This window comes from Elgaria multicarinata, chromosome 11 (genome assembly GCF_023053635.1).
Source record: "Elgaria multicarinata webbii isolate HBS135686 ecotype San Diego chromosome 11, rElgMul1.1.pri, whole genome shotgun sequence".
Classification (NCBI taxonomy): domain Eukaryota; kingdom Metazoa; phylum Chordata; class Lepidosauria; order Squamata; family Anguidae; genus Elgaria; species Elgaria multicarinata.
In genome coordinates this window covers 19386510-19400330 of record NC_086181.1, presented here as the reverse complement: position 1 = coordinate 19400330, position 13821 = coordinate 19386510, and the positions used below count along the sequence as shown (strand labels likewise).

Below are 13821 nucleotides of genomic sequence, written 5' to 3'. Positions count from 1 at the left end.
GATCCAGGCTCATATCAGCAGGCACTCCCAGATGGCCTAATGCAGACCAGCTGGGAGCAGCCAGGAAAGGGCTATAAAAGAGCTGCATTTCCACTCCAGCCTTTGCCACAGCAGCACGGTCTACTGTGCCTGCTGCAGCCCGTTCCTGACTTCCTGCGATTCCAGACCTTTTCTTGCCTGACCTGCTTTGTCTGACCATGCCTTTCGCCTCCGGTCCTGCTTGGACTCTGTTTCTCCTTTGGAGTCTAAACGCTGCTTGCCTCTGCACCTTGCCTCTGCCCATGCCTGGACTCTGTTGCCGGTTCCACTGCCATCCATCCCGGCCCCGGTGTTCCTGAGCTGAGGCCTTGCCACCCAGACCCCGGACCCTGACAGTACCTAACTCTTAGGAGAGGGATTTCAAGCTTTGAGGATGGGGCCTGATCTCAACTGTAAAGATCATCTCATAAGAAGAAAGAATCTGCGGTTATATGGCAGAAGAGGTGTGGCTAAAATACCCAAAATACCAGCTTAGTATACCAGCTTAAACCTCTTACTGCCACTAAATAAAGCTTAAGAGGGGCATTTCAGTCTTTAAGGATGGGGTGGGGCTAAAGCTGGGAAACCACCGGACAAAAGCCCCAGGGATCCAGACTGGGATCCCAGGAAGGTTGGATTGGGCCCCTGGGTCTGGTTTTCTGCACTGCTCTACATGGCTTGCTGGAACTCCCCAGGGTCTCAGAAAGGGCTCTTCCCCTGCCCTGGGCTGGAGTTGCTGAGGATTGAACTTGGGCTTTCCTGCATGCCAAGTATCTTCTCCCTGGAAGGAGAACCTTCATTCTGACTGAGCCGGGTTCTGGGTATAGTCTTATTTGCCTTCATTCAGGCAAGCAGGGCGCCTTGGGCCCATGTGGACACACTCTCCTTTTTCCAGTCTTTCTCAACTGAGAACCAGGCCTTTCTATTCTCTGGCTCATCTAGAGCCTCCATTGTGAGCAACAATGGAATCTCGTGGGGGGGGGGATCCTACCTATTTCCAAAGTTGCATAAATGGTGGCTTTAATAGAAAATGAAAGGTGTGAATAGAGCATTCAGTTTTGGAAATATGCAACTTTTCAGAGTTGCCATTGTCGCCCACAAGGCAGGTGCTTCCGAACCCAATGGTTGCTGATTCTCAAGGCACTTTAAGAGTGGGCCAGTGAATATACCTTGGTGCAGGGGTAGGCTTGGGGGATTCTCTGGATACTCAGACATGGACGGACTCCCACGGCATCCCTATATATTGATAGTGCCATTTAGGAGTTATTTGCTTATTATTCAAGAACTTATTATTGTTGTAATTAATAAAGCTTTATAAAATCCTATGACTCCTCCTATGGAAGAGGAAGGTGATAAAAGCAAGGGTCCCAATGTTGAGATCCAGGCTGAATCATCCCCCTTTGATTCCTTCTAATGGCTGCAGGAGGACAGTGGTGGACATTTAAAAGGCCCACCATAGACAATGTATGCTAAGGTTATTGGTTAATATCATAGGAATGAACCAGTTGTACTGGAGGTTCTGTGTCAGGATGCTTCGGGCCTTGGCTGGTTGCAAATGTTCATACAAACTGACTGGATCTCCCCGTCTCAGACCAGTGTGTAGATCAGAACACTTTCTGCCAGAATTTTGCCCTTTGGTGATGCAGGTCTTGGCAATGAATATGGCTCAAAATACACAGAGAAATCCAAAGGTTGAGAGAAAAGTAGGCTACAAAAGGTGCATTTAAACACATATTTAAATACACATGTGTGTGCTGATGGTTTCTTTTTTAAATAGCACATCAAACTGAATGTCCTTGTGGATGAATAATCAGGTGGATGGGAGACACACTTGTACCCCAGTCCTAAGTACAGGATTCGGCCCCCTGGTCCCTCTAGGTCATCTATCACTAAATTGGTCCCCCTCCACCATGGTGCTGAACTACAATTCCCATACTGCCATTTTCAGCCAGTATGGCAATTGGCTATGCTGGCTGGGAAGGATGGGAGCTGTAGTCCAAAATATCTGGATGGCACCTACTTGAGGATGCTTAATCTAGGTGTTTCAGTGGTGGCCCTTCCATGAGGTGGGGTGAAGGCTCTGCATTAGGCAGCAGATCCAGATGTCTTGGACTGCAGCCCAGGATTCTGGGCCATTGCCCCTGGCGGCTAAGGGTGACTGGAGCTGAAGTCCAAAACCTCTCAAGGGGACCAGGCTGAGGAAGGCAGCTTGAAAGAGCAGGGCTGGAGACTGAGAACAACAACAACAACAACAACAACTCTTTATTGCAGTCAATAGACCATTCCAGCACATCAAAAAGTTACATACAAAAGGGCTGAGCATACATTTAGCTATTAAAAAGCCTCCCAGTAGCTTCACTTGCCAGTACCTTCACCGGCTTCACCAGCCAGTGCCTTCACCAGCCAGTAGCTTCACCTGCCAGTAGCTTCGCTGGCTACGCCTGCCAGTGCCTTCACCTGCCAGTAGCTTCGCCAGCTTCACCTGCCAGTACCTGCCCCAATGTGCATCACCTTACACTTGCTTACATGGAACCGCATCTGCCATTTGGATCCCCACTCTCCCAGCTTGGTGAGATCCCTTTGGAGCTCTTCACAATCCCTTTGTGTTTTAACACCCTTATATAACTTGGTGTCGTTGGCAAACTTTGGTATTCCGAACCAAAGTGCTGCACAGCCCTAATTATGAGCCCTAATTTACTCTGCCCAATTTACTCTGCTAGCACAATTTACTCTGTGCTAGCAAACTTTGGCACAAGGCTGGACTCCATCTTGGATTTAGGAGCTCATCTTGAAACAGGCCAATGATCAGAAAAGGGCAATGAAAGTCACATCCCAGAACTCCACAGAGAAGTGAGGAGTGGTGCAAACAAAGTTTTACTCCCTTTGAGGTGCAAAGAGAGCCGAGCTCTATGGGCTTGTGGTTATTTCAATAACCTGACATTATAAAAATGACAGTAATTCGTGATCTGTACCAAGTGGGATTCCATTCAGCAAGTCAATAACAAAGAAATCCAGAACAAAACATGGCATGGCTGGGGCGGTGTCTGATGACTTAGCTTCTCATCACTTGCTGCTAAGAATCAATTTCCCTGCTGTTCAGTTGCTTCTCCTTCAGGTTCTGTTGGGTCCTTTGCCAGGGACGGAAAGTCTCTCTATGCTGTTGCTGCTGCTGCTTTCGGTCCTTTGGCTCCTGCCTCAGGCCACCCAGAGGATGCTGAGGACCAAGTGCCTCTTGATCAGGCCTAATGAACTAAAAAGACACCATTACAGGCCAGGAGACCTCATTGTTGCTGGGAATTTACCTCTCGGCAGTGCTTTTTCCATATGGCAGTGGGACTTTGCAAGATTTGTCCGAAAAAAAGAAATCACTATTTATAGGTAAGTTTCCACAAGAGGGATCTGGGAGAGATGGTTCTCTGCATTGCTTTCAGATTGCAGGATTGCTTCCGGGGACTGCATCAGCGATGCTGCTGACGTTCATAACTTCCTAATGTCTAATGCCTGAGCTTTTATATTGTATTTTATATTATGGTTTTATACTGTTGTTTTATACTTGAATTGTCTTAAATTTGTAAACCACCCAGACAGTTCCAGCTATTGGGTGGTATAGAAATTCAATAAATAAATAAATAAATAGTCTCAGAGGGTTGTGGTCATGAATGGCTCCAACCTTGAACAAGGATCAGACACTGGATGGTTCTTCAGCTTTGTTCTGAGCCAGAGGAGAACTCACCTCTCTCGAACCATCAACTGAAAGTATCCCAGGAAGGAAAGGGTGGAGATATTCATTCATTTATTTATTGCATTTTTATACCACCCAATACCCAAAGCTTCTTTGGGGGAGGAGTGGGGTTGCCATACGTCCTGGAAAACCAGGAATGTCCCAATTTCCAGGAGATTCTGAAATGTCCCTACCGGCTGGGCAAGAATCCCAGATTCCTGGTCCAGCTGGCCAGAGAAATTCTGACCTCCAAAATGGTGCCTTGAGCCCGCTCAGTGCAGCGGCAGCAGCAGAGAAAAAGATGCATCAATCCGGCGCCTTTTCCAGAGCATCACCGCCCCTCCACAGGCTCATTTGAGTCACTCTCCGTGATTCACCTTATTGCGCCTGCAGATGCGTAGAAGAGGAACAACAGCGAGGAAAGGCGCACATGCGCTCCTCAGGCTGCCTGAGTCCCATGCAATGCAAGGGAGTTTGGTGAGCATGGCTGGTCGTGGTCAGGCCTTTAGGGTAAGCGCAGGGCGGAGCTGCTGGGTTATTTGTGGGGGAAGAAAGAGAGTTTTGTGGGGGAGAGGAGGGGGAGCGAGTAGGGGATGAGGGGGTGAAGGAGAGGAAAGGAGAGAGGGGAGAAAGGAAAGGAAAGTCACTCCCCAAAAAATCACCCTTTACCAATCTACCTCCTTGGATTTGGGCAAGCCTTAAATCTGTTCCTTGGAAGTAAGTTGCAGTGAATTTAAGATGTTTGGTTTTACAGTTGTTGATGTTTTTATTGAAAAATTGGGCTTTCCCTAGACCTTTACATAGTGCTCAGTTTTTTTAAAAAAAAAATCCTACCCCACCTCCACCCCCAAAAAAATTGTCCCTGTTTTGTGGATTCAGAATATGGCAACCCTAGGGAGGAGGTTATATTACACACATACATTTCATACAGGAACTGCCTTTAATATTCAGTGATGTTCATGTTCTTTTGAATTATTGACCTGCTTCTTGAAAATCTCAAATGGTCAGTGTAAATAGATTCTATGCACCCTTTTGACACCTAAAAGACTAATATTACAACACTGGAAGGAAAAGAACTCACCCCCTATAATGCAATGGACGGAGGACTTTACAAAACTTTCAAAATTTGAGGAGGTGGCATATACATGTTACCTTCAAATAAATACTTATTTGGATATTTGGTACACTTTTGTTGGAGACCGTGTATAATTGCTAGAAAGCCGTATGCATTTCATACAAATCCATGTATGTATATTTGGAAGGGGGGGGAAGGTGCTGCTGGTCTTAGTAACCAAGCAGGTTCACACTGTGAACACAAAGGTCCCAGCCATTCTTCTCTAGGTGCAAAACAAAACCTAATGTGCATCTTTGGAAGCTGCCTTATACTTTCAGCACTCCAAGATGATGCTCTAAGTATGCAGGCATGTAAAGCAGGTGGACTCCCCCAAAAATAAAGATTCTAGTCCTTATGGTTCTGACTATAGGAACACAGGAAACTGCCTTATACCCAGACCATTTTTTCATCTAGCCCAGCATTGCCTTCACTGACTGGCATCATCTCTGTGGGGATTCAGGCATCATCTTTGTGGGGCGTCTTTTCCATCCCTACCTGGAAAGGACAGAGGTTGAACCTGTAGCCTTATGTGCTTCAAGGAGGTGCTCTCCCCCTGAGCTATTACAGCCACACACAATACTAAATCTTGCTTCACTCCAGAGAGACTTGGGAGATGTGGTGATGCCTGCTGGGTTCGGTTTGCTTGAAATAGAATCAGAGAAATTGCTGGTGGACAAATATATTGGCAGTTATTAACCAGGTTCAGAGGCCATCCATCGACGAACAGGAGTTTCTGAGAGGAGGGAGGGAAGGAAGAATGGAAGAGCAACAGCTTAACAGTAATTATTTGGGGGGGGAGGTCAATGAGTAGAGAAAGCCATTTCCCCCTTACAGTATAGAACACTGTGTCTATGTGAGAGAGTGTCAATAATACAATTTGAATTTGTCTTTGAATCCTTGGTTTATGGACTGAAGATGGATTTGGTCTAGAAGGTTTTGACTCTCTTCCAAGAGGGTTGGACCCAATGAACATCACTGCCCTCTACTTTTCTTCAATTGGGTTGGGATTCCACTCCCCACATCCCAACATGTCACTTCCATTGCAGGACAACATTCCAGAACTACCAGCAATTCCTGGCCTTGGCGTTTGCTGTCAATGAGATCAACAAGGATCCGACTCTCCTACCCAACATCACCCTCGGCTTCCGTATCTATGATCACGGGGACCTTGTAAGAAGGATCTACGCGAACAGCCTGTCGATGCTCTCCTCCCAGGGGCAAATGTTTCCGAATTATAAATGTGACAAGCAGGATCAACTGCTCTCTGTTATTGCGGGCCTCGACTCCCAAACCTCTATGCAGATAGCTTCCCTAGTGGGCATACTCAAGATCCCACAGGTAACTAGATAGATGTGGGGGTCATGCAGAACTGAGAAGCATGGAGAGAGAGAGGCCAGTCTCTGAAAAGAGTACTGGAAAGTTAAAATTACCTACAACATCTCTAGTCAGATGATGAAGTTTCCTGAGATCTGCAGGACCTTATATGAAGGTAGATGAACGGGACTCCACAAAGAAGCTGCAATTCAATTCAATTTACTAGGGCTTAAACTTATCAGGATAGCTGTAAGCCCTGAACTCAGGTACTTACAAGTAACCAATGCAGGGCAGCTGCAGCATGGAGGTGGTAGTAGCAGGCTATAGAGGCTAAGCCCTGACATCACTGCCGTCCAGTTTTCATGTAGTTGTCCCTCTTACTTCTTCACTTCCAACCTCAACCAGGGCCTCAATTGAAGCCCGTGACGGACCACGAAGGACACAGGTAAGACTCCTCCCTGCCCCCTTACCTGGCTCAACTGCCGGAGCATGAACAGCGGTGCCAGGTAGGCCAACCCCTCAACCCCCTTACCTGCATCCATCGCAGTCTGTCATGGGCTTTAATTGAGGCCCCGGCTTGAAGCCAGAAGAGGCCTCGGCCTTCACTTCCGGCTTCAACTGGGGCCTCAATTGAAGCCCGCGATGGACCACGATGGACACAACTAAGACTCCTTCCTCCCTGCCCCCTTACAGGGACTGCGGCAGCGCTGGCAGCACCACATGAGTCCCCCTCCCCCCCACTTACCTGCATTCAGAGCTCCTGATTGAGGCAATCCTCTTTGCCTCGATCCGCAGCCCCCGACTCGCTTCTCTGCCTTTTCCGGAGGTGAATCAGGCCGCTTCGCTATCGTTTCTCCACTCCGAAGTGAAGAGGAGCACAGCCCTAATTTTTAGCATCCCACAAGAAAGCTCACACACTAGCATATTATCACAATCTAACTCACATTAAAACAATCACGTGTGTTTTTGTATACGATTGTAACAGGAGAAAATGACATGGTATTGAAAGAAATATCCACACATCAATATGGTCATGACAGTGCCTTCCTCATGGAGTAGGGCGGTGGTGGTGGTGGTGTCACAGACTGGACGGCAGAAGCAAATGGCCTTCTCACTTTGTACATTGATGGTACTATATAAATAAATAATAATAATAATAACTTTGGCTAACAGCCATGTTATTGCCATGGTGGTAGTGAGGGATGAGGATTCTAAGGAGCCTGTTGCTGTGTGTAGGCTGACCATGTGAAAAGGAGGACAGGGCTCCTGTGTCTTTAACAGTGGTGTTGAAAAAGGAATTTCAGCAGGTGTCATTTGTATATATGGGGAACCTGGTGAAATTCCCTCTTCATCACAACAGTTAAAGCTGCAGGTGCCCTGCCCTCTTTTAAATCTGCTCACTCTAGTAGAGCCCTGTCCTCCTTGTCATATGGTCACCCTAGCTGTGTGACTAATCCCAGCAATGGGTCTTTTATGTAAGATTTGGGGAAACAACCAGGCATTTAACCTTACAGACCACAAGAACCCATGTTCTTTCTGCAATTGATTAACAAAACTACCCCTCTGGAATTGGGAAAGCCCACACCTACTAAAGAAAGAAAAAGTCTGCATTTTATGTCTTTGGACATATTTCCATACAAAATAGCTTTGTTTTCAGCCGCATGCCTTAGAATGTAAGCAGGGTGGCACATTGCATACTCGGTGTGACCGAATGGAATTCTACACAAAACTAGACCTCTTTGAGCAATGTACATTCAGAGGTATTTGGGGAGATGCCCATGAGCATAAACTTCCTAATTTGCTTATGAACACTCACTTTTATTGAATGTACACACAACGGCACATGCATTGCAGTGGATAAAATTATATGAGGAATACCTCTGTGGCTGCTGAGTTTTGGGGTGACACTGTGGGGGACCTTGAAGTCAACACATAGCTTTCGCTTGCATTTAGAAATCTATTTTTAACCCCCCCTTTTAAAACAAATATCTTCCTTCCTTCAGCTCAGTTATGGCTTCTTCGACCCTATTCAGGGAGAGAAAACAATATTCCCTTCCCTCTACCAGATTGATCCTAATGAAATGCCTCAATATATGGGCTTAGTCCATCTTCTCCTGCATTTCCAGTGGAACTGGATTGCACTGTTTGCTCCCGAGGGTGACAGTGGGGAAAATTTCATCCAGACACTGACAAAAGTGCTCAACCAGAATGACATCTGTGTGGCCTACAGCAAAATAATTGAGTCTGATGACATGGGTGAGACTGTCTTCCGGAGTCCTGGTTCTGAGTTTGATCCCCAAGTGATGATCCTCTACGGGGACTCCAGTCTTGTGCAGCAATCAATAGTCTCATTGTGTATTTATCAACCAATCGACAACCCTTCATTTAGGAAGGTCTGGATCCTGACATCCCATTGGGAAATTGCTCTTGCAAACCTCCAGAGTGATCCATGGGTTCTAAAATGTGTCCATGGTTCTTTTCGCTTCGGAGTCCACACAAGGGACGTGCCAGGATTCAAACATTTTCTCCAGGCTTTAGATCCATTCCGGCCACAAGGAGACAGCTTTCTCCGTGTCTGGTGGGAAAGGGCCTTTGGCTGTAAGTGCCTGAAAGTGGGCCAAACCTCCGCAAGTGGGAAAAGAAACTGTACTGGGGAGGACAAACTAGAGAAGCTGCCAAGCTACATGTTTGGAATGAGCTTGACTGGTCGCAGCTACAGCATTTACAATGCCGTCTATTCTGTGGCACATGCGCTACATGCTGTGTCCTCTTCTGGGTTCCAACATGCCATGAGGGGGGAAGGCAAGAAGCTTCTGAATATCCAGCAATGGCAGGTAATATTCTCATTTTTTTAAGGGTCTGATCCTGCAAGCTAAGGGTGAGCTTTTGTGCAGGGACTACTCAGGAGCAAGGGTCTACTTGGAAGGAGGGGAAAAATCTCAGTTAAGTACATTGGGGAAGCAGACCAGGAAGAAAGGCAGCTGACAGCGGCCCCATTCAGAAGATACCTTAAACTATGGCTATAATCACGGTGGTCAAGCCAGAAAGCCAGGCTGTGTTCAGAAGACACCTTAAGCCACGGCTTTCACCATGATGAATAAGACTTTCTGCCCACTATATATGTCAACAACCACTCACCTCCCAGATCTTTGCTGGGTGACCATCTCCCTTTGAGCTCTTTGTTCACAGGCAGTGGGGAAACTGTCTTCGGCGTTGAACTGAAAAGTAGAGCAAACTAAACAACAGAGGAGCAAATGTTCTTCCTTGATGGTTACAACGACAGTATGTTAGAAGACCCCAGGCCTTCTTCACAGCCACAACGAGTCACCTGTTTTCTAAGCATTTCTTCCATTTCAGATTCTTGACCCATTGAGGAACATCCGGTTTAACAACAGTATTGGAGAAGAAGTGTCTTTTGATGAAAGGGGTGAGATATATGACATTGAAAACATGGTCTTCTTCCCAAATGAGTCTTTTGGCTATGTGAAAGTTGGACGTGTGGATCTGAGGTGGCCCACAGACCAGGACTTCACTATTAACTCGGACGCAGTTGTGTGGTCTACAGAGGTAGGATGGAAGTGATTGCTCTCTGATTAAGGGAGAATGAAAGACTAGTCTGTTCCCATTATTTCAGAATAGAAGATGACTTCTTAGATGAGATCAAAAGCCTATTGAAGCCAGAGAGACGGTGTTACCCAGTGGCAATATGATTGCTTTCCATGCAGAAGACGCCAGGTTTAATGCCTGGCCAGGGAAAGACTCTTATCTGAAACCTGGGAGAGAGAAATGCTGCCAGTCAGTGTAGAGCATTCTGACTTAGGTGGACTTAGTAGCTTCTGACTTAGTAACTTCTGATGTCCCTGTTTCTGTCTTCCCAGCCTTTTGCATCTTAGAAGAGTCTCAGTTAAGATGGTCCTAAATGACCTGCAAACATCAAGAAGAGATTTGGCACTCTTAAACTGGCTTTTGTATCTATTCTGCAATGGGAAATTCTGTTAAGATGCTTTGGGCATGGTTAGATGAGGGGAGGGGAGGGGGATGATCTCACGATATGATGATCATGAGATCCTCCACCTCAGTCTACATGTGGCGTGCGATATCCAGGAGGAAGAGGACATCATGGCTACCTTTTTTTTTTTAATCGAAGAAGAGCACAGGAGCGCTCCGGCGCAAAATGTAAGGTGTGGGTTTTTGTTTTTTTAAAAAAAAAACCCACACCTGATCCTGCTCACCCCACCCCACCCCCGATGGGCACGGAGCTCCTAAGGAGCTCTACACCCCAGGCTCAGTTCCTGGCTCCTCACCGTTACTCACAAGGAGCTGAGACAAAAAGGGATGCTCAGCCACACGTCCCAAAGTCTCGGGATCATCCCGGGACCACGGGAAAAGTCAGGTTTAAAGGGTAGGGTGATATCCCAAGGAAAGGAAGGGATCATCCCTCCCTGCTCCCAGGATCCCCTGTGCGTCATGTGGATGCACAGGGACGATTCTGGGGCGCTCCCCGGGATATCGCCCCATCTAGCCATGCCCTTTGACTTCTGTGTAGGATCATTTCCATCACATCTCATTAAAAAAGACACCGACTATTCCTATCTTCTCTTTTAGAGGATGCCCTATGCAAGGTGTGCAGAGATATGCTCTCCAGGGTACCAGAAAAGAGTTTCAGAGGGGAAGCCGGTGTGCTGCTATGAATGCATCCGTTGTCCAGAAGGGACCTTTTCTAACCATACAGGTACCGGAAAAGTTGTGATCTATATTAAAGTGTAGAATGTACCATGGATAAGGGGCAGGGCCTGCAATTTTCACTAGGGCCTAATCTTCACCAAGCAGCATATTCCACTGTGAAAGCGGTATATAAAAGGCAGGAGCCACACTACTGCTTTATAGTGGTATTGAAGTGCACTGACAACTGTTGGGGCCCATTGACACATACCATACTGCTTTCATAGTGCTATATCCTGCTTAGTGTAGGTGAGGCCTAGGAATAACATTACATTTTTGGTTGCATACCTCTATGACACTGCTATGTATGTTTTCCTGAAATAATGCTCAGAATTCTTGGAGTTTTCTATGCCTCTTTTTAAAAAGGCAGTTAGCACAAAAAGGCAAAGCAGAATGAGCAGTTACCAGCCCCACATGCACAGAAGAAGAAGAAGAGGAAGAAGAAGAAGAAGAAGAAGAAGAAGAAGAAGAAGAAGAAGAAGAAGAAGAAGAAGAAGAAAAAGTCGTCCACAGCTTTCTTCTAGCGAAGAAAGAAAACAGCTTTACTTACATATTCTTGCATAAAGATATAAAGGCACAGTTTACAGTTTCAAGGAGGAATTTGGACAGTCCATTTCTTTGGTCAGGACTAAGCACACCATACACACCTGGCAATGAACACAGACAGAGAGAGGGGTAGGGGGAGGAGCAAAAAGGAAGCAATCCCAGAAAGATAGACTATTAGAACTACTAATGCTAGTCTATAGTCCCAGTTCCCATGTTCCCAACAATAGTTGTTTTGGCATCAGACGTGAAGCTGTTGATCAGAAGCTGATCTGAGCAGGTGCTCCATGGTTCTTGTAGCAAGCATGGAATGACACCCTACCCCAGTTCAAACAGAATGCTCAGAATCAGGACCAGCACATCTCCTGGGTGTGGGGGAGACAAATAATAATTAAAATTTCCAGGTTCAGAATTCTGATGATGTTGTTTTGCTTCTAAAATACTGTAACACAGAGACCCATCATGTTCAAAAAATATATTTTCAGACTGTTTTCATGAGTGGCCAAATCTCAAACACAAAGCTGTAAAACAGATTGTTCACTTGGTCGTGCAATGAATTGTAGAATGGATAATTCCATCTCTTTATTTCTGAGCTAAATAGGCTACCCCAAAAAGAACCCATGTGTCATATTTGATATACGTCAGTTTCAGTGCTTGTTGTTCATTGCAGATGAAGCTCGCTGTGCCCAGTGCCCACGTGATCAATATCCAAACAAGAACCAAGACCAGTGTATCTCCAAGAAGATCCACTTCCTCTCCTATCAAGAGTCTCTAGGGATCATTTTAACTTCTCTAGCTCTTTTCCTCTCTCTGATCACATGTCTTGTGCTGCTAAGCTTCATTAAATACCGTGACACACCAATTGTCAAAGCCAACAACCGAGACCTCACCTATGTCCTCCTCATCTCCCTCCTGCTCTGCTTCCTCTGTTCCCTCCTCTTCATCGGCCGACCCACAAAGGTCACCTGTCTTCTACGACAAACTGCTTTCAGCATCACCTTCTCTGTTGCCGTTTCTTCTGTGTTGGCAAAAACTGTCATGGTGGTTCTGGCTTTCATGGCCACCAAGCCAGGAAATATGGCAAGGAAACTCTTGGGAAGACAGTTTACAAACTCTCTTGTCCTGGCCTGTCCCCTCATCCAAGGTGTTATCTGTGCTGTCTGGATGATAAACTCTCCTCCATTCCGAAACCTGGACTTCCATTCCCTGGCTCAAGAGATCATAGTGGAATGCAATGAAGGGTCTGTCAACATGTTTTACATTGTCCTGGGTTTCCTGGGTTTCCTGTCCTTTGTTAGCTTTGTGGTAGCTTTCCTCGCAAGGAAATTGCCCGACAGCTTCAATGAAGCCAAATTTATCACCTTTAGCATGCTGGTGTTTTGCAGTGTTTGGATCTCCTTTGTCCCAACCTATCTGAGCACCAAGGGGAAGTCCATGGTGGCCGTGGAGATCTTCTCTATCTTGGCCTCTGGCGCTGGTCTCCTGGGTTGCATCTTTCTCCCAAAATGCTATATTATTCTTCTGAGGCCCAATCTCAACTGTAAAGATAATTTAATGAGGAGATAGATTCTGTGATTATAAAACATTCTGGGGGGAAAAAACCTGACATTTTCATCGATCTGTCCACCACAATCCCAAGATTTCATTCTTGTTCAATCACCACAAGCTCAGATCCCATTAAGTTATACTTGAAGTTGGGTGTTGTTGTTTTTTGCCTCGAGCAAGACAGCAGAGAGGGGTCCCAAGTGCCTCAGGGTGCTCCACAAGGGAGCAATACTTCCATTTCTTCTGGCCAGCTCTTCCTGCCCAGCTGTGACCAATAAAGGGAAACACAAGCTAGCTAAATCTTCATACAATATCCAGTGTGGTGTGTGAAGCAGAAGTGTGGAGTAAGCAAAGAAGGATTCACCCTATTATCAGCTGACCCCCAAAATTCCTCTTCAGCATGTATGGAGGCTAGTTTATCACATGGTTCACATGCTACACTGAGTGTCCTACCTTGGCTGTAGCAGTCTCAGTGGTACAACTGGCCACAAGGCCGAGTCATAACCCAGGCCAAAGATCCAGCAGACAGGTGTCTGAACACTCAAGGGTGTTCAGGCAAAGCAGGAGGGGGTCAAACAGGAAAAGGGACAAAGCACAGCTAAGCCCCCCTGGGAAAAGCCTCAGTGAATTGGTTGCTCGCTGAACAGCCCACAGTATGCCCAACAGATAATTGGGCTTATCATGGTTTTCTCTGTCCTCATTCCTTTTCAATCCCCCCCCCCATGGCTCCAGCACATATCCCAGGTGCCTTTTAGCACAACCCATTTTGTCTCCTCATCTTGGCCCCCTCCTTGCTCTGAACACTAACTGTTTTTGTTCATCACCATTTAACTTCAGGAGTTTT

The 13821-nt window shown here is 46.3% G+C and overlaps 1 protein-coding gene across 1 annotated transcript; it reads left to right on the top strand.

Annotated features, from left to right (window-relative positions):
- Positions 1 to 2836: 2836 nt before the first annotated feature.
- Positions 2837 to 12998, top strand: LOC134406670 (vomeronasal type-2 receptor 26-like). Its single transcript, XM_063138188.1, has 6 exons — positions 2837 to 2868; positions 5900 to 6191; positions 8294 to 8497; positions 9525 to 9734; positions 10773 to 10899; positions 12103 to 12998. The coding sequence occupies exons 1-6, from the start codon at positions 2837 to 2839 to the stop codon at positions 12996 to 12998; spliced, it is 1761 nt and encodes a 586-aa protein (XP_062994258.1).
- Positions 12999 to 13821: the final 823 nt, after the last annotated feature.

Excerpts from the sequence above, each read along its gene's own strand:
- LOC134406670 (XM_063138188.1), top strand. The coding sequence starts at position 2,837 with ATGAAAGTCACATCCCAGAACTCCACAGAGAA. Across the intron at positions 8,498-9,524 it reads TCTACGGGGACTCCAGTCTT|ATTCTTGACCCATTGAGGAA; the intron begins GTGCAGCAATCA and ends CTTCCATTTCAG. Across the intron at positions 9,735-10,772 it reads CAGTTGTGTGGTCTACAGAG|AGGATGCCCTATGCAAGGTG; the intron begins GTAGGATGGAAG and ends CTTCTCTTTTAG.